This window comes from Salmo salar, chromosome 09 (genome assembly GCF_965601325.2).
Source record: "Salmo salar chromosome 09, fSalSal1, whole genome shotgun sequence".
NCBI classification, from domain to species: Eukaryota; Metazoa; Chordata; class Actinopteri; order Salmoniformes; family Salmonidae; genus Salmo; species Salmo salar.
The window spans coordinates 81270117-81288686 of NC_138299.1; the positions used below are offsets into that span (position 1 = coordinate 81270117).

General features: G+C 40.5%; 3 protein-coding genes across 4 annotated transcripts in view; all 3 read left to right on the plus strand.

Moving 5' to 3' along the window:
- LOC106611943 (uncharacterized) overlaps positions 1-7164 on the plus strand; it is a 72532-nt gene extending 65368 nt beyond the window's left edge. Inside the window, exons 24-26 of the mRNA XM_082955965.1 lie at positions 2774-2860; positions 3491-3529; positions 4098-7164. Coding sequence (XP_082812091.1) covers positions 2774-2860; positions 3491-3529; positions 4098-4100 — 129 coding nt within the window. The 3' untranslated portion in view covers positions 4101-7164. The remainder of the gene's footprint in view (positions 1-2773; positions 2861-3490; positions 3530-4097) is intronic.
- Positions 7165-8004: 840 nt separating this feature from the next.
- LOC106611941 (small ribosomal subunit protein RACK1) lies at positions 8005-13391 on the plus strand. The gene is made up of 7 exons (XM_014212630.3): positions 8005-8254; positions 8918-9089; positions 9550-9793; positions 11602-11712; positions 12158-12298; positions 12837-12947; positions 13278-13391. The coding sequence occupies exons 1-7, from the start codon at positions 8146-8148 to the stop codon at positions 13341-13343; spliced, it is 954 nt and encodes a 317-aa protein (XP_014068105.1). The 5' UTR covers positions 8005-8145; the 3' UTR covers positions 13344-13391.
- A 753-nt stretch (positions 13392-14144) lies between these two features.
- On the plus strand, positions 14145-16621 carry nme5 (NME/NM23 family member 5). 2 transcript variants are annotated; one of them, XM_014212631.3, is made up of 6 exons: positions 14145-14282; positions 14716-14881; positions 15250-15455; positions 15812-15912; positions 16179-16297; positions 16427-16621. In XM_014212631.3, exons 1-6 carry the CDS (start codon positions 14263-14265, stop codon positions 16508-16510), a joined length of 696 nt encoding a protein of 231 aa, XP_014068106.1. In that variant the 5' UTR covers positions 14145-14262; the 3' UTR covers positions 16511-16621. The 2 variants fall into 2 exon arrangements, with proteins under 2 accessions (XP_014068106.1, XP_014068107.1); XM_014212632.3 differs by having other exon boundaries at positions 14282-14420.
- Positions 16622-18570: the final 1949 nt, after the last annotated feature.

Consider the following 18570-nt stretch of genomic DNA (forward strand, 5'->3'; position numbering starts at 1 on the left):
AGTCTGGTGTATAGGGGGCTGTTTTAGGAGGAGACCAAGGCGCAGCGTGGGTTCATCATATTTTTATTTTCAATGTGAACCAGCAAAAACAATACAACGAACGAAAAGCTAGGCATGCAACACAAAGACAAGATCCCACAACAGACTGTGGGAAAAAGGGCTGCCTAAGTATGATTCCCAATCAGAGACAACAAATGACAGCTGCCTTTGATTGGAAACCATACTCGGCCAATCAAAGAAAAAGACAACATAGACATACAACTCATAGAATGCCCACCCCATGTCACACCCTGACCTAACCAAACAGAGAAAAACGGCTCTCTCAGGTCAGGGCGTGGCATCAATGGTGATGTTCAGTGATGCTTATTTGAAGGGACAGAATTCTCATGTGCCCCCCATAGAATTAGAAGTACTAATTATTATTATGTGTTTATCTGTTTAGCTTTTTTGGTCTCTCGATATAAGCTAACAATATTCTTAACTCCGGAGCATGTAAAAGAACTCCCATATTTCATGTGGGATCATGCACTTGCTTTCTCCTTCAAATTCAATGTTGTGATAGGCCTACCGTGAACCCATGTTTTTCATATCTATTTAAAAACACTATAGGCACACTGAGACACACAGGTTGTACAATATGAGGAGGAAATTGTAGTCCTACAGAGCTTTCCAGTGGCACTGACTCACGCAATGATGAAGTTTAATAAGCCTTCTCACCAGTAACGGCAGATGCATTTGTGCCAATAGCCATTCTCTCAGGGTACTTTGTAAAACAATGCTGTTCTCTCAATATTGATATTGATATCTCACCAAGTGTCCAGCAGCAAGTGATAAAGAAACGGAATGCATTCCTGCAACATCTGGATTGTTAGGTATGTTGTCATGGCAATGGCATTATGATGCTGCATTATGCATGGGCCAGAGTTCTCAACCTCAAAATCCCAGTATGTCCTGACAAAAATGGTGGCCTACTTTTCCTCCACAATGACATTGATGGAGATACTAAAGCATGAAGAACTGTTGGCTTACTCGCAAAATGTTCCAACAATATGTGTTACATGCAGTAGATACTTAATGAACACAACTGGTCTACGATACACTGAGTGTACAAAACATTAAGAACACCTTCCTAATATTGAGTTGCACCCCTTTTTGCCCTCAGAACATCCTCAATTCGTCGGGGCATGGACTCTACAAGGTGTCGAAAGTGTTCCACAGGGATGCTGGCCCATGTTGACTCCAATGCTTCCCACGGTTGTGTCAAGTTGGCTGGATGTCCTTTGGGTGGTGGACCATTCTTGATACACACAGGAAACTGTTGAGTTTAAAAAAAACAGAAGCGTTGCAGTTCTTGACCCAAACTGGTGCACCTGGCATCTACTACCATACCCCAATCAAAGGCAATTAAATATTGTCTTGCCCATTCACCCTCTGAATGGCACACATACATAATCAATATCTCAATTGTCTCAAGGCTTATAAATCCGTCTTTAACCTGTCACCTCCCCTTCATCTACACTGATTTAAAATGTATTTAACCACCAGTGACATCAATAAGGGATCAAAGCTTTTACCTGGATTCACCTGGCCAGTCTATGTCATGGAAAGAGCAAGTGTTCCTAATGTTTTGTACACTCTGTGTATATAGTCATTGAACCTACACCATACCAGCTTGGCCCAGGATTTCTACCTGATTCATCTAATCTTCTTGTTTGATGATTGTGGTCAGTTATATTTGGTGTTTTAGGCCTACAGGGAATACTCAGTGTTGGGGAATCTACTCTGAAAATATAGTTTACCAAACTACCAATTACTTCACCCTGGAAGAAGTTGAGCTACAGGAAAGTTACCATTAAGAGAAATATCGTTTTTAATAAGTTACTAAAGTTACCTTGAAAAATGTGTTCACTAGGCCTGCATCAAAACTACTTTGTGAAAAAGTATCATATCTAAATCTTAAATGTCATATAATACAAATTTGTGGGGGGTTTGCAAGAAATGCCTTGGGGGTTGAAAATATAGTGTGTGGTTCCAATAGTTAGCTGCACCATTACATGGCAAAAAAGTAATTAACTACTGAAAAGACTAAGAAGATGTTTATTTAGTTGAACTACCAACATGCTACGGCAAAATGTAGTTAAAGTACGAGTTGACTTACATGTAGTGGAACTACTCTAGTGCACAACACTCTCTGTCTGTCTGTCTCTCTCTCTCTCTCTCTCTCTCTCTCTCTCTCTCTCTCTCTCTCTCTCTCTCTCTCTCTCTCTCTCTCAATTCAATTTAAGAGCTTTATTGGCATATGTTAACATTGCCAAAGCAAGTGAAGTAGATAATAAACAATACAAATTAACAGTAAACATTACACTCACAAAAGTTCCAAAATAATAGACATTTCAAATGTCATTATGTGCAAATAGTTAAAGTACAAAAGGGAAAATAAATAAACATAAATATGGGTTGTATTTACACTGGTTGCCCTTGTAGTAACAGGTCACAAATCTTGCTGATGTGATGTCACACTGGTATTTCACCCAGTAGATATGGGAGTTTATCAAAATTGGGTTTGTGTAATCTGAGGGAAATATGTGTCTCTAATATGGCCATACATTTGGTTGGGGGTTAGGAAGTGCAGCTCAGTTTCCACCTCATTTTGTGGGCAGTGTTCACATAGCCCATCTTCTCTTAAGAGCCAGGTCTGCCTACGGCGGCATTTCTCAATAGCAAGGCTATGCTCACTGAGTCTATCTCTCTCACTCTTTCTCTCTCTCTGCAGGGTGACCGGGGGACGATGGGGAAGAGAGGTCTGAAGGGCGGGAAGGGGGAGCAGGGTCCTCCTGGACTGGACCAGCCCTGTCCTGTGGTATGTCAACCTTGACCTTTCATCCATGACAGTATGGACATTTGAGCCAGACTGGATAAAATATGTAACCACTTTGTGTTTACAATTTTCCTTTTTAATCTCTATTTCTATGATTTCCAATGGATGTTTTTGTCTGTCTGTGGGAGGGATGTATGTTCAGAGTATGTGTAACAGTGGGTTGGCTCTTGCTGACAGGGTTCTAATGGGACTAAAGGACTTTCTGATGAAGGGGTACCGTCCACCCCTCCTTCTCTTCCTCCTTCTGGCCCTGAGCCCCCCTGTCCTTTGGTACAGTATCTTTACCTGTTCCCACTTTTCTACCTCTTTCCACCTTTTTGTGTCTGCCTTTTCCCTCATTCTATCCCATGCACTGTTTCCCTTAGCCTGTTGTTCCATGTGTGTTTTCTCTCTGAAATCTGTAATCTCCTAACATCAGCAGGCTGGATTGTCACAGGAATCTTAAAATCAGCATCATGTTTATTATGAAAATTACGCAGAGTTGTGTTGTGGTCTGGATGTGGTTGTCAATGTGCTGACTGCATGTGGTATGGTAAAGTTCTTTGGTGTTTTCACCCCACATGACATGAAACTGCACCACTAACCACCCCTCCCTTGTTCTGTTACCACTAGGGGCAAGATGGACTGCCCATACCAGGATGTTGGCACAAGGTGAGTGGGGATTCGAATGTCCAGTGTGGCTCAATACCTGCCTGAGTAATATGTAGTACATTCATTAATACCTGCCTGAGTAATATGTAGTACATTCATTTATACATGCCTGAGTAATATGTAGTACATTAATTAATACCTGCCTGAGTAGTATGTAGTACATTCATTAATACCTGCCTGAGTAATATGTAGTACATTCATTAATACCTGCCTGAGTAATATGTAGTACATTCATTTGCAACCACATGCAATATGATGAGAGAACATTGTCAATCAAACCAGAATTTCAAGATAAACAGTGAACAATGCAATGATCATCCCCTAACTCAGATTATTTTACTGTACCAATTAGCATGTATTAAGCCCAATAAATAAATATGATTGGGGTATGATTATAACATGTATGTTATATAATAATCCTCTGATGAGTATGATTAGGATGAAGTACAAAGCATGTATTATAGAGCCCTAGTGACTTTGCTAACGTTAGTAACCTTTGTGTTGTTCTTGATCTGTGACCTCTTGACCTGTGACCCCCACTATAATCCCTGCTTTCCTTCTCTTGCAGTGATGACTAACATCAAGCGTGGCCACTGTACATATTGATATGGTATATATTGCAACTGAATACTACATTGCTTTTTTGTTATTTTTTGCCTTTTTATGGAAACGTTTTATATAATATATTGAGCTTTTTTTATCATGGACGTTATTTTGAGTCAACAATATTAACCAGACTGGATATATCGATCGATACAGATATTTTTTGTACACATAGACTTTAGATGTGAAGTGAAATGTAGTAAATGGAACACAACCATCTTGGAGCAACATCGGGTACGGGAAATATAGGAGCAAACAGACTCCTAACCTAACAGACAGATGGGCGGATGGACGGACAGACACACATGTTGCTGGAGGGTTGATGAATAGGGAGAGTGGGTAATGACTGCCTTACTAATGGAGTCTCGTCTGCCCTGTTGCTGCCTGGCCCTGTTGCTGCCTGGCCCTGTTGCTGCCTGGCCCTGTTGCTGCCTGGCCCTGTTGCTGCCTGGCCCCTGTTGCTGCCTGAGGGTGTGTGCTTGCTCCACCCTGCTCGATCCCATGGATGGACAGACCTCCTGGTGTGATAGAGAGAGGAGTGTAGATCAGTGCTCTCTTCTCCTCTCACTGTTTTTGAAAGGAGGAGACAGAAGCTCAAATGCAAATGTCTCACTCTCTCTCAGCCCTGAGGGGAGAGCAGGTCTGGAGGACAGAGAGAAGATGCAGGAGAGACAGACAGACATGAGAGCACAAAGGACAGACAACCTCTAGAGAGTGACGGAACGTTCTGTGCCGTTCAGTTCCATTCCGAATACTGAGACCCTGTGTTATGGAAACACACCAGGAGGGGGCGACACAGAACACTGCATTTCCACTTTCACTTGAAGAGTGATCTCACCCATAAATTGTAGTTGTGGTTTTCATCACGCTCACTGTTGGTTCTGGGCTACAGAGGCAAGGATTTACCTATGATGTCACATAATAATAATAATAATAATAATAATAATAGTAGTGGTAGTAGTAATACAATTCTGTGGATATGATGAAAGTGTTTTTATGACATCTTTTATTTTGTGTTTACATTTAATAAAATGCATGATCAACACAAGTCACAGCATTATATAGCATCATGAAAACCTCTCCCATACCAGCACACTAAGGCAATAAGTTACTGAGGTATATAGTTCGCGAAGATACATCTTTAAGTCTCTAACAGTCTTTCCATGTAAAAAAAAAATACATATAATGCAGATGTGTTTTGTGTGTGTCTTACTGGCAGTGATAACAAGTGTGATGTTTTCTTTTATTCTAGGTGAGTTACATTTGCATTCCTGTGCATGGACATGTTTGTATAATATACAGATGCATACTGAGTTCATTGTGTTAAATTCAAATTCAGAACTGGAGCAATTTGCAGTATTTCATCAATGAAGTTCAACAAACAGTTTGAATATAAAGTAATTTTGTGATTAATTTGGCTTTTATCAGACATAAGCCAATTAGTAATATCACATCAGTATTTTCTGACAGTGTTGACAGTACAGTTTTGAAGTATATTGAAGGATTATCACTTAACTTTAGCTAAAAACACATTTAGATGAAATACTGTTTAATTCTGATTTACATATTTCTTTCTAACTTTATGGATTGTCTTTTGGAGATCTATCTTCTTGGTGCTCGATCACTCTGTGTTTAGTCTTCCTGTATGGTTCTCTGTCAACCCTACACACGCGCGCACACACGCACGCAAACACACGCACGCACGCACGCACGCACGCACGCACACACACACACACACACACACACACACACACACACACACAAACACCATTTCAATGTCAACAGCACATGACTGATATAAGGAGCTTATAACTTGTGAGTTTCATTATACTACATTTATGCTATGAAATGTATGACTGTGGAAGTTAATAAGCAATTCTTTCATTATATTGTACTTTACTAATGCACAGGTTTCAGTATTTTCATTCATAACATGTTATTTCCAACTGGGATATGGTGATCAATCATATTTGTTTCCTTTTTCATTCTCATTTAGTATTGGACATACTGTATGCAGCAATGTGCCTACCTTAAAGGTAATTTAGTATTGGACATACTGTATGCAGCAATGTGCCTACCTTAAAGGTAATTTAGTATTGGACATACTGTAGGCAGCAATGTGCCTACCTTAAAGGTTATTTAGTATTGGTCATACTGTAGGCAGCAATGTGCCTATCTTAAGGTAATTTAGTATTGGACCTACTGTATGCAGCAATGTGCCTTCCTTAAAGTGCAATACCAGCGCTTTTCAACCTAATTTTCATTATCTCCAGCACAATGCCAGTGTCTACATATGTGAAAACAGCGCATTTCTACATTCTGTAGAAAAAAATATAAAGTAAAAAAGTTCTACCCGATGACACATTTTAAAAGCAATGATATTCAAACACTATGAGATTCGCTGCGGTGTAGGGAGCAAGAAAATACACTCTCTGGCTACAAATTCATTGCAGGTTTTGAAAATCACATATTTTTTCACTTTTAATCCTACCCTGGGATATCACAGAGCACCTTTCTTCTCATCTGTCTTCTTTCACCTTTCTTCTTTTAATCACCTTTCTTCTCATCTTTTTAATCCTTAAGAGTAAAAAAAAAGATATATCTAGCTTAAACAGATGGATTTTGACTCCAGGGATTCTTTGTAACCACATATCATAGAAACACACTGTTTTCACATATGTAGACACTGATATGGTACTGGAGATAATGAATAAGGTTGAAATGTGGTGGAATTGCCCATTTAACAAACTGATGTTTCTCTGCAATATTACATGTGTTTATTTCTTTGGCAGATATCATCAGTTTTTCTTTTTTTAAGGAATATTTGCCATCCATTATTGACACAATGTCTGAGGACAGTTTGGTGTGTTTCATAAAAAGAATAAGATGAATTAGAGTTTGTCTATTTGGTTGTGTATTTGGTTGTAAAAGAAATAAGCTATTTTTGTAACTGCTATCGTTATCTCTGTATTATGCCAAATCTGGTCAACTCAACAAGTAGACTGAAATAAACTCCATAAAATATACTGTTACCTTCTTGAACATCTGGTCATTTGTTCTAAACCATTTTCTGCAATTATATTCCAATGAAATCTCAGAATTAAAGTTATTTAATAATCTCACAAAGGCTGACTGTCTCCACATTGATCAGTTCAGTTACCCTCCTTTTGTTATAAAAATAGGCTATATAGGTTTATAATTAGGAGGAATATGTATTTTGCATTAGGAAATGTAGGCCTACTACATTATTCAGAGCAGAGGACCATAACACATTCTGACTGCAATCATTAGGCCTACTAATAACCACGACTCTAACATTACCTTTTATTAAAGGAGGAGCATATCCGCCTAAGTTGAAAAATGTAGGCACACACAAAGACATTCAGGAGCACATTGACAACTATTTGAGGTATTAAAGAATCTTTAAAGTTTCTAGGCACACTGGTGCTCCTAAATTAAAATACCAGGTCACTTAGCAAAATATTTTTGGCATACACAAGTAAAATGGTCACACTGTTGAGCCCTGATAGTTGCTGATTGCCTATTTCATGTCACACCTTTACAGCATTTACATTTATGTAACTGTAATACATTTTTGGGATTATCACCATCCATAACAATATTGCTACTTTCAATGATTTCTACCTATTCAAACGATGTGTTATAAAAAAAGGATAAATGCATATATTTCATGTGATTTGATATGTAAAAACATTGACTATATGCTTTAAATTATAGCTTTGTAATGGTCTCTTCAACCTTGCAAATAATATTATTCTTCTACTGTTTCACAACAGTACAATCCAGGTAAAAACGAAAATCAGCACACGGGCAGGAAGGGGTTGGAACTGTTCTCCCAGTGTACTCTGCGCGCGATCGACCCCTCAAATGTTCTGCATCCGGGTCAGAACTTCCTCTTTCTCTGTGCCTAAATGTGAGAGGATCTAGGGAAACCTAGCCCTCAAACTAATCTAAATCCATCCTTAAAAAAGGCACACTAAAACGTCGCCAAAATGACCGAGCAGATGACAGTAAGGGGGACCCTAAAGGGGCATAATGGTTGGGTCACCCAGATCGCCACTACCCCTCAGTTTCCTGATATGATTCTGTCTGCATCCCGAGGTAAGCGCTTCTCCGCCCGCTACGATTGACGACAATATGGCTAACCTCTAGCATGTTAGCCTTGGGTTGTTTAATTGATGTGTGGTCGCGACTGCTTGAACAGTCTGAGTCATATAAAATGAGATCAATCTAGGCGGCACGTTGTACTAAGCAAGTTGTGTTTCAAAAACGCGATTGCTAGTGGATAAACTGTTCTTCAAATAACTTCCGTCCGACTACTAGCTAGCCCTTGGCAGCAAACGTCAACTTTGCCGACATCCACGTGCACCGCCAAGTGGCAAAAATGTTAAGGAGACCATTTTATGAAACCTGCGTTTCTAGACCTACTAATCTAATTGTAACTAACATAGAAACCAATTACATGTTCCTGATTGAAACTTGTATGGATTTACGTGGCTGTCAGTGAAGGCAACATACCGGTGTCGGCTGGCTAGGTATCTTAGCTAGCTTTTCATACATGGCTAACGTTACCTAGTAGTACAATTTGAATGGTTATGGGCTTGCTGCTTCTGTCAACATCATGTTACGTTAGCCAACTAGGTAGGCCTACCTATTGTTTTGAAAATATCAACATTACCTCTAAAGACACTAACCCCTGTTCAACTGCATTCGCTACCGTTTAATGAATTTAAATATTTAATCAGCATTATTTATTTTTTCCAGACAAGTCTATCATCATGTGGAAGTTGACCCGCGATGAGACCAACTATGGCATCCCCCAACGTGCCCTAAAGGGACACTCTCACTTTGTGAGTGACGTTGTCATCTCCTCGGATGGACAGTTCGCTCTGTCCGGGTCCTGGGATGGAACCCTCCGTCTGTGGGACCTCACCACGTAAGTCTAGAGACGGGAGGGTTGGTGTAGTGATGGTTCAGCTTCATTTAGGGTTTTCCCTGAACTACATATGGGTCATTCCTGTCCTGGAGGGCTACATTGTCTGCAGGCAGTTGTTCTAGTTGCTGTTTAACAGCTGATTCAAATTATTTTGCTCTTAACTATAGACGAGGATTAGTATATAATTTGTCACTGTCTACAGAGTTTTTTTTCCCAACTCTGCAGAGTCAAAATTCTGGTTCCAATGTGGTGATGAAACTTCCAATGCCAACTGTATCTCTGTGATGATAAAGAGGCTGTTTCTGAACGCAACCTGCTCTTACCTGTGAAAGATTAGACATGGTTATGTATGTATGTCATGTGCTGCCTTGGTTTCTCTAGTGTTGACCTGAACAACACCATTAGATGTTATTAGTCATCTGTAGCATGGGCCTTTACACAACTGTCCTCTTCCTTCCAGTGGCACCACCACCCGCCGCTTTGTGGGTCACACCAAGGACGTCCTGAGCGTGGCTTTCTCTGCTGACAACCGCCAGATCGTGTCTGGTTCCCGGGACAAGACCATCAAGCTGTGGAACACCCTGGGAGTCTGCAAGTACACCATCCAGGATGAGAGTCACTCTGAGTGGGTGTCCTGCGTGCGCTTCTCCCCCAACAGCAGCAACCCCATCATCGTATCCTGTGGTTGGGACAAGATGGTCAAGGTATGGACAACCATGTACATCACTTGTGACTCACTAGGATAGTGGGATAGGTTCCTTATTGAACTAAGCTGAGATTTTTAGGTACTTGAGGAGGGGTTTGGTAGCTGTAGATGTAGTAAAATCAAGCTTTACGGATAAATATTGGTTTCCTGCCCTATGACTACATTGTTGTGTTTTATCACCTGAGCCTCGGATCTGACAAGTCCTGCAATGATGATGGGTACAGGACCTAGACTGCACATTCATCCAATGTTTGTAACACTTAATGGTTGAAACACCTAGACTACATTTCCCTTAACCTGTCTGGGCGAGGTGGGACGTTTGCGTCCCACCCTAGTCAACAGCCAGTGGAATCGCGTTGCGCGAAATACAAATACCTCATAAATGCTATAACTTCAATTTCTCAAACATATGACTATTTTACACCATTTTATAGATACACCTCTCCTGAATCGAACCACGTTGTCCGATTTCAAAAAGGCTTTACAGCAAAAGCAAAACATTAGAATATGTTAGGAGAGTACCCTGCCAAAAATAATCACACTGCCATTTTCAAAGCAACTAGCATGCATCACAAATACCCAAAACACAGCTAAATGCAGCACTAACTTTTGACAATCTTCATCAGATGACACTCCTAGGACATCATGTTACACAATGCATTTTTTGTTCGATAAAGTTCATATTTATATATAAAAACAGCATTTTACATTGGCGTGTGACATTCAGAAAATATTTTCCCTCAAATGCTTCCGGTGAATCAGCGCTACAATTTACAAAATTACTATTCGAAAACATTGGTAAAATATAATATTGTCATTCAAAGAATTATAGATTAACATCTCGTGAATGCAACCGCATTGCCAGATTTAAAAATAACTTTACTGGGAAATCACACTTTGCAATAAACGAGGTGCTATGCTCAGAAAAATAGGCTAGGCGATACAGGTTAGCGCCATCTTGGACTCATCTAAAATCAAATATACTATTGTAAATATTCACTTACCTTTGATTATCTTCATCAGAAGGCACTTCCAGGAATCCCAGGTCCACAACAAATGTAGTTTTGTTCGAAAAAGTTAATAATTTATGTCCCAATAGCTCCTTCTTGTTAGCCCGTTCCGAAGGCTACTCAGTGTACGAAGCGCGCGGGACTTGTCGTCACGAATGTGCAAAAAAAAGAGAGTACCCACGGGCACGCGCGTCATAGTAGTAATGGCCCTCCCTCTATGACAAACTTTCCAGGCCTCTCGTTCAGTCAGTTTTTACCGGAGAAGACTCAAACCACTTTGTAAAGACTGTTGACATCTAATGGAAGCCTTAGGAAGTGCTACATGAATCCTAATTTACAGTGTGTTTCATAGGCAAAGGCTTGAAAGTGATTCCACAAATCAGATTTCCACTTCCTGTTAGGATTTGTCTCAGGGTTTTGACTGCCCGATTTAAACTGGTTAAAACGTACCCGATTTAAACTGGTTACTACTCTTACCCAGAAACGAGAATATGCATATAATTAGTAGATTTGGATAGAAAATACTGAAGTTTCTAAAACTGTTTGAATGGTGTCTGTGAGTATAACAGAACTCATATGTTCTGTTATACTCACAGACACCATTCAAACAGTTTTAGAAACTTCAGTATTTTCTATCCAAATCTACTAATTATATGCATATTCTCGTTTCTGGGTAAGAGTAGTAACCAGTTTAAATCGGGTACGTTTTTTATCCGGCTGTGAAAATACTGCCCCCTATCCCCAACAGGTTAATGTACCCTGACTCACGGTGTCCCCCACCCCTTTCTGTTTCTAGGTGTGGAACCTGGCTAACTGCAAGCTGAAGACTAACCACATTGGCCACACTGGCTATCTGAACACAGTGACCGTCTCTCCCGATGGCTCCCTCTGCGCTTCTGGTGGAAAGGTATGGTGAAAGCATTTGACCAATATTTATTTTTACAATATAGATTTAAAAAGTTCAAACAGTTCACCAACAGTTCTACCTTTGCTTGGTCAATGTGACCAGGTTAAATTGATGCACCATTCAGTGGTATGAATTGGAGTAATTGAGAAGTAGCATAGAGAGAAATGTGCTGGTTTCAAAGTAATGATGGATTCTCATGCCGTCTGTTTCACTATGATGATAAAGAGGCTGTTTCTGAACGCAACCAGCACTTTTGAGAGTTCACTCACACCTGTCCACTGAGATTTGTCATTTAGGGCTCTTGTTGATGGCGTGTCTCCCCAATGAATGACCATGGTCTCATCACTTGATTGCATGTCAGTTACCATTTAAAGCTAGCATGCATGTTTCATTTGCACCTTCCATTTAGCTGACCTTTGACCCTGAGCCCCATTCTCTCCTATAGGACGGTCAGGCCATGCTGTGGGACCTTAACGAGGGCAAGCACCTGTACACCCTAGATAGTGGTGACAACATCAACGCCCTCTGCTTCAGCCCCAACCGATACTGGCTCTGCGCCGCCACCGGCCCAAGCATCAAGATCTGGGTAAGGCTCCTACTCCCAGAACACATCAGCACTGATGGTGCTGTTCAAATCTAATTTTATTTGTCACATGTGCCGAATACAACAGGTATAGATAGACCTTAGCATGAAATGCTTACTTAACTCTATTTTCTTAAAACTGCATAGTTGGTTAAGAAAATTGTAATGTTACTAAGTAAACTAACACTAATGAGGCTATATACAGGGGTACTGAGTCAGTGTACAGGTTAGTCAAAGTAATTTGTACATGTAGGTAGGGGTAAAGTGACTATGCATAGATAAACAGTGTTGGTTGAAAGAGTTTGGGGTTGTCTCTATTCAAACTTTGTCAAGGGGCGATGATGGAAATTCCAATGCCATCTTATGTCTATGATGATAAAGAGGCTGTTTCTGAGCTCTGCTAACTGTCATTTCTGTAACATCTGGATTTTCAGATCTGAGAATGTGGTTACCATGTTCACGTCATTTAAATAGGAGTTGGTCCAAACTGAGCACAACCCATGCCTCCATCAATCCTGTTCTCATGTTAATCTCCCTTCAGGATCTGGAGGGTAAGATCATTGTGGATGAGCTGAGACAGGAGGTGATCAGCACCAACAGCAAGGCCGAGCCCCCACAGTGCACCTCTCTGGCCTGGTCTGCTGACGGACAGGTATGATATGTCCATTTGCATCACATCTCACAGAAGGTTATTAGAACCCTGGGTGGACTTCTAGAACAGGGCCATGTTACTTCAGTCTGTTCTTAGAAAGCTGTGTCAGTTGGGAGTTGTTTGTAGCCTTGCCCTGTGATTAAAAAGTGACATTTCTTGCCTGAGCTTCGGCTCTGACGACAAGTCCTGCAATAATGATGGGTACAGGAACGACTACATATTCATGCCCCTTAACACTTGGAATGGTTGAAAACACACTCTTGATTCATTGTCATATCTTTTTAGTTTAGCATTTTCTGGACATTTTCTTTGTTTGTTGTCTCTCAACAGACCCTGTTTGCTGGCTACACCGATAACCTGATCCGAGTGTGGCAGGTTACCATCGGAACCCGATAAGGACCTTTTCACATATTCAGTGATGAATAAAATACAGTTTTAAATTAACTTTGTTGAAATCGTTTGTACAGTTTTTGATGCAGGCATGTTTTTATTTTGTAATAACTGGGTTTTGATTCTGTATTGGCTGCAACAAATTTGGACATCTGGGATATAGTTCACAAGATTGGTAACTTAATCTGGCTCATTTTGTCAAACTTCTTACTGTAAATGCTGTATAAATCATTGGTCACTATCCACACATTCATGGTAGTTATGCTGAGCTTTTGGTCATGTCTATGCTTTACACTTACATGTGACTTAGGCTATCAGAATTCTAAGAACGCATTGAAAAGACTGGTCTGGACGCCCAAGTTGCTTTGTGGTCTGTGTTCAGATCTGGCTGACCACTTCCGGAGGTGGTCTGGAGATGCTACCAGAAACGCATGCAGTTGGCGACGCCATCAGCATTCCTCCCACCAGTCTTGAACTTGGTTATGGGACCGAGGCACCTGTTCATTGTATTAGGAAATGCCTACCTGCGAGGAACATGTTTGCTGGCATCATGCTACCTAGTATTTAGAAAAACAATTTTGTTTGGCTGGAGTTATGCTAACCAGTTTGCGATATCTTTAGAGCTACTTGCTGGGTTAGTTGGCTACTGCCATCAATTGTGTTTAGCATATTTTGCCTGTTCCTCTGTTTGCAGAATACATACTGGTATTTTGAATGTGGCGCGGGAGAGGGGAATCCGAACACTTAAGTGTAGATGCATGACCCGTTCGTAATTCCATGATAGAACTCCGAATATTAAACTGCATGAACTGTCAAGTCTAGACCTGGCCTTTGTTTCCACACGGACTTGTGGAAGTTGTCCAAATCCTTTCCCGTAGAAGGGTATCCTGGTTTCCTAGCAACAATGCGAACGACGTCGATGTGAATGAACTTGCCTCTGAAAAGGTTTCTATAGCAATCAGTTTTTAATTTTGTTTGAGTAAAAATATTTAACGTAGGTAACTTTTCTCCTCAGGCTGTTTCTACTTTGAACGCTTGTTAGTTTGCTAAGCGTCCTTATCCCATTGGGAATTTTAACATACGGTATGTAGCTAAATTGGCTAGCTAACGTTAGCATCAGACTGCCAGGTTTTGACATTGAGCCAAACCTAGCCCAACCGACCGCAAGATGGCGCTGCTACTATTACGTCGTTTATCATCTTAAAAAGAATACTGGCACCATCTTGCGTTGTGGCTAATTGGGCTAAAGCTAAGCCATACTGTCAGCTTCAGACAGTAAACAATGTTTTGATTAGACCTTAACAGATTCAAATCCAGCTATTGCATAGTGTTAAAAGTTAATTCCAACGTCCCCTAACCATGTTTTTATTTTGTGAAGATTGTTTACAAGCGCTAACGTTATGGATTATGAAACTCCAAAGAATCAGATGCCTTATCCTCGGATTTATGTGGAGAGAACTCTCGCATTGATCAAACCTGATGCTATACACCAAGCTGAGGAGATTGAGGACGTCATTCTCCGATCTGGGTTCACAATTTTACAGGTTGGTGTTAACTGTTTATTGAGACATGCAGCATAGCTGTTGATCACAAACATTAATGCTGCACATGCAGCTACCAAGCGGTTTGTGTGACGGTCAATGTGTAAATACAAAGAGGGTGTACTTTCTCTTGGGTATTCTTCCTCTGGCCAGAGCAGAGGTTACTATTGAAAACGAGTGAAAAAGAGTAATCAGCCAAAGGGCATAGATGGAGGACTTGGGCAAAACAAACTTGATTGATTGGATTATTGGGTGCAGTGCGTTAGGTAGATCCCCAGTCTTGATCAGGCAAGGTCAATGTCTGCCATGTACACTTGTCATTCATTGCTGTATGTGACAATATGTGTGTCTGTGTAACTGCTCTTTGACAGAAACGGAAGCTGCAGCTGAGTCCGGAGCAGTGCAGTGACTTCTATGCTGAGCAGTATGGGAAGCTGTTCTTCCCCAGCCTAACGGCCTTCATGAGCTCTGGACCCATCATCGCCCTGGCTCTGGCCAGAGACCAGGCAATCGCCCACTGGAAGACCGTCATAGGACCTGTTAACTGCACCAAGGCCAGGGAGACTCACCCAGAATGGTCAGTCAGAAGGAAGAGGATTGTACAGATAGGTCAGAGCTGCAAGTAGGGTTAAGTGCCTTGCTCAAGGGCAGAGTGACAGATTTTCCATCTAGTCTGCTCTGGGATTCAAACCAGCAACCTTTTGGTTACTGGTCCAATGCTCTTAAAAATGTTGTCCATTCAGTTGAAATACCGGTAGGCCTAGTTATTTTATTACTAATGCCTACCTACTGCATATATGCATACCAGTACAGAGTGATTGTACATGTGCTCAATCTATACTGTATGTGTACTACACAATACTGTATGTGTTCCCTGTATGACTCAGCACTTCTACTGTAAGCTAACAGGAGCATCTTGTATCTCTCCCCAAGTCTGCGAGCCAAGTACGGCACCTCTGACCTGAGGAATGCAGTGCACGGCAGCGACTCATTCTCCTCAGCCGAGAGAGAGCTGAAGTTCATGTTTCCCAACTGTGAGTTAAACACACACACACATTGAATATTTACTTTTCTTCAGCACCTGTGATTACCTTTATTTTATCGAAGGTAATCCATTTAATACAAGTTCTTACATTGACAATGACAACCTGAATTATAGTGCATGGAGTCATACACACACATACAGTACAACAGTTAAATAGAAGTTGGAGGGGGTTTCCCTGTGCTCAGTGTGTGTTTATACCCCTTTGATTTCCTCTCTGATACACCTGTGTGTCGGTCCCTCCCTCTCTCTGTCCAGCTGTGATCGAGCCCATCCCCATGGGAGAGGCAGCCAAAGACTACCTGGGCAGGTTTGTGAGCCCCACACTGCTCAGCGGACTCACTGAGCTCTGCAAACAGAAGCCTGTCGACCCCTTTGTAAGTATCAGGGTGGCATGAGAAATGTGGGCATTCAAATATGCACTATGAACATTAGTACACGTTACATTTGCTTTTTTTCTTCTGAATCAACTAATTCAGTTATTTGTGTTTTTTTTCCTCCCAAAGACTTGGCTGGCAGATTGGCTGGTCAGAAATAATCCCAACAAACCTCAAATATTTGATGGGGCAACAGGGGAGGATGCAGCATAAACACAGAGACCAGAAAACAGCATCTGCCTTTACCAGTTAAATCCATGTTCAAGAAACTGTGTTACGTAACGTCCTGTGATGAAATAAAGAATGATATTTTAACAACCGGAACCAATTTTCTCTTTCATTTTGGGAGGGGAGGATTGCTTAACAATATGATGGTGTACATAATAAGAACTGTGCAGTGTTTAGCTGACCATTTATGGGGTTCATTTCTTTGAACATTAATAAACACCCTGAAACATTTAATCTCTACATACAGGTAACTGACAAGATAAAGGAAACACCAACATAAAGTTTTTTAAAGGCCCAATGCAGCCATTTTTATCTCTCAAATAATTTCTGGGTAACAATTAGGTACCTTACTGTGACTGTTTGGACTGAAAATGCTAAAAAAAAAATTAATCAAATAGCAACTTAAAGAGCAATTTCTCAAGAATTTTGCTGGGAGGGGAAAATTGAAAACTAGCTGTTATTAGCAGACAGGTTTGGAACTCTTATTGGTCTATCAACTAATTTACCTGGTCAAACAGCTCTTACACTAAAAGGGCATTATCATTTTCACAGTATTATTCCAACCTCAAAGTGTGGAAATATAAAACACAGGTCAATCACAATTTTGACTGCACTGGGCCTTTAATAGGGCATTGGGCACAGGTGGCTGGTGTCACCTTAATTGGGGAGGATGGGCGCATAGTAATAGATGGAATAATATCAATGGAATGGAACTATCAAGCACATTCACTCCAGCCATTATTTTTAGCTGCCCTCCCCTCAGCAACCTCCTGTGGCGTTGGGCCACCACGAGCCAGAACTAGAGGTCGACCGATTTATGATTTTTCAACGTCGATACCGATTATTGGAGGACCAGAAAAGGCAGATACCGATTAATCGGCCAATTTTAATATATTTGTAATAATGACATTTACAACAATACTGAATGAACACTTATTTTAACTTAATATAATGCATAAATAAAATCTATTTAGTCGCAAATAATTAATGAAACATGCTCAATTTGGTTTAAATAATGCAAAAACACAGTGTTGGAGAAGAAAGTAATAGTGTAATGTGTGCCATGTAAAAAAGCTAATGTTTAAGTTCCTTGCTCAGAACATATGAAGACTGGTGGTTCAATATTCCCAGTTCTTCAATATTCCCAGTTAAGAAGTTTTAGATTGTAGTTATTATAGGAATTATGACGCGTCAACTATTTCTCTCTATACCATTTGTATTTAATCTTAGGGCCCAGCCTACAGGCCTTCCAAAACAACACCAGCCTCGCCAACTGCAGTGACTTTGCTGCATAGGCTTGAAGTCATAAACTGATAAAGTAATCCTTCTAACCCCCCCTTAAAGATTTAGATGCACTATTGTAAAGTGGTTGTTCCACTGGATATTATAAGGTGAATGCACCAATTTGTAAGTCGCTCTGGATAAGAGCGTCTGCTAAATGACTTAAATGTAAAAATGTAAATGTAAATAAACAGCGTTGTGAAGCAAGCATTGCTAAGAGCTGCTGGCAAACGCAGTAAAGTTTGAATGAATGCTTACGAGCCTGTTGCTGCCTACCACCGCTCAGTCAGACTGCTCTATCAAATATCAAATCATAGACTTAATTATAATATAATAAACACACAGAAATACGAGCCTTAGGTCATTAATATGGTCAAATCCGGAAACTATCATTTCGAAAACAAAAGGTTAATTCTTTCAGTGAAATACAGAACTGTTCCGTATTTTATCGAACGGGTGGCAACCCTAAATCTAAATATTGCTGTTACATTGCACAACCTTCAATGTCATGTCATAATTATGTAAAATTCTGGCAAATTAGTTCGGCCAGGCGGCCCAAACTGTTGTATATACCCTGAAGTGACACAATTTCCCTAGTTAATATTGCCTGCTAACATGAATTTATTTTAACTAAATTTGCAGGTTTAAAAAAATATACTTCTGTCTATTGATTTTAAGAAAGGCATTGATGTTTATGGTTAGGTACATTCGTGCAACGATTGTGCTTTTGTTAAATCATCATTCGTTTGGTGAAGTAGGCTGTG

What these genes read in the sequence shown, in the direction of transcription:
- LOC106611941 (XM_014212630.3), top strand. Translation starts at nt 8,146, where the DNA reads ATGACCGAGCAGATGACAGTAAGGGGGACCCTAAAGGGGCATAATGGT. An exon ending in CGTCTGTGGGACCTCACCAC is followed by an intron (nt 9,090 to 9,549) that starts GTAAGTCTAGAG and finishes TCTTCCTTCCAG; the next exon opens with TGGCACCACCACCCGCCGCT. An exon ending in GCCCAAGCATCAAGATCTGG is followed by an intron (nt 12,299 to 12,836) that starts GTAAGGCTCCTA and finishes ATCTCCCTTCAG; the next exon opens with GATCTGGAGGGTAAGATCAT.
- nme5 (XM_014212631.3), top strand. Translation starts at nt 14,263, where the DNA reads ATGAACTTGCCTCTGAAAAG. An exon ending in CTGGGTTCACAATTTTACAG is followed by an intron (nt 14,882 to 15,249) that starts GTTGGTGTTAAC and finishes GCTCTTTGACAG; the next exon opens with AAACGGAAGCTGCAGCTGAG. An exon ending in AGAAGCCTGTCGACCCCTTT is followed by an intron (nt 16,298 to 16,426) that starts GTAAGTATCAGG and finishes TTCCTCCCAAAG; the next exon opens with ACTTGGCTGGCAGATTGGCT.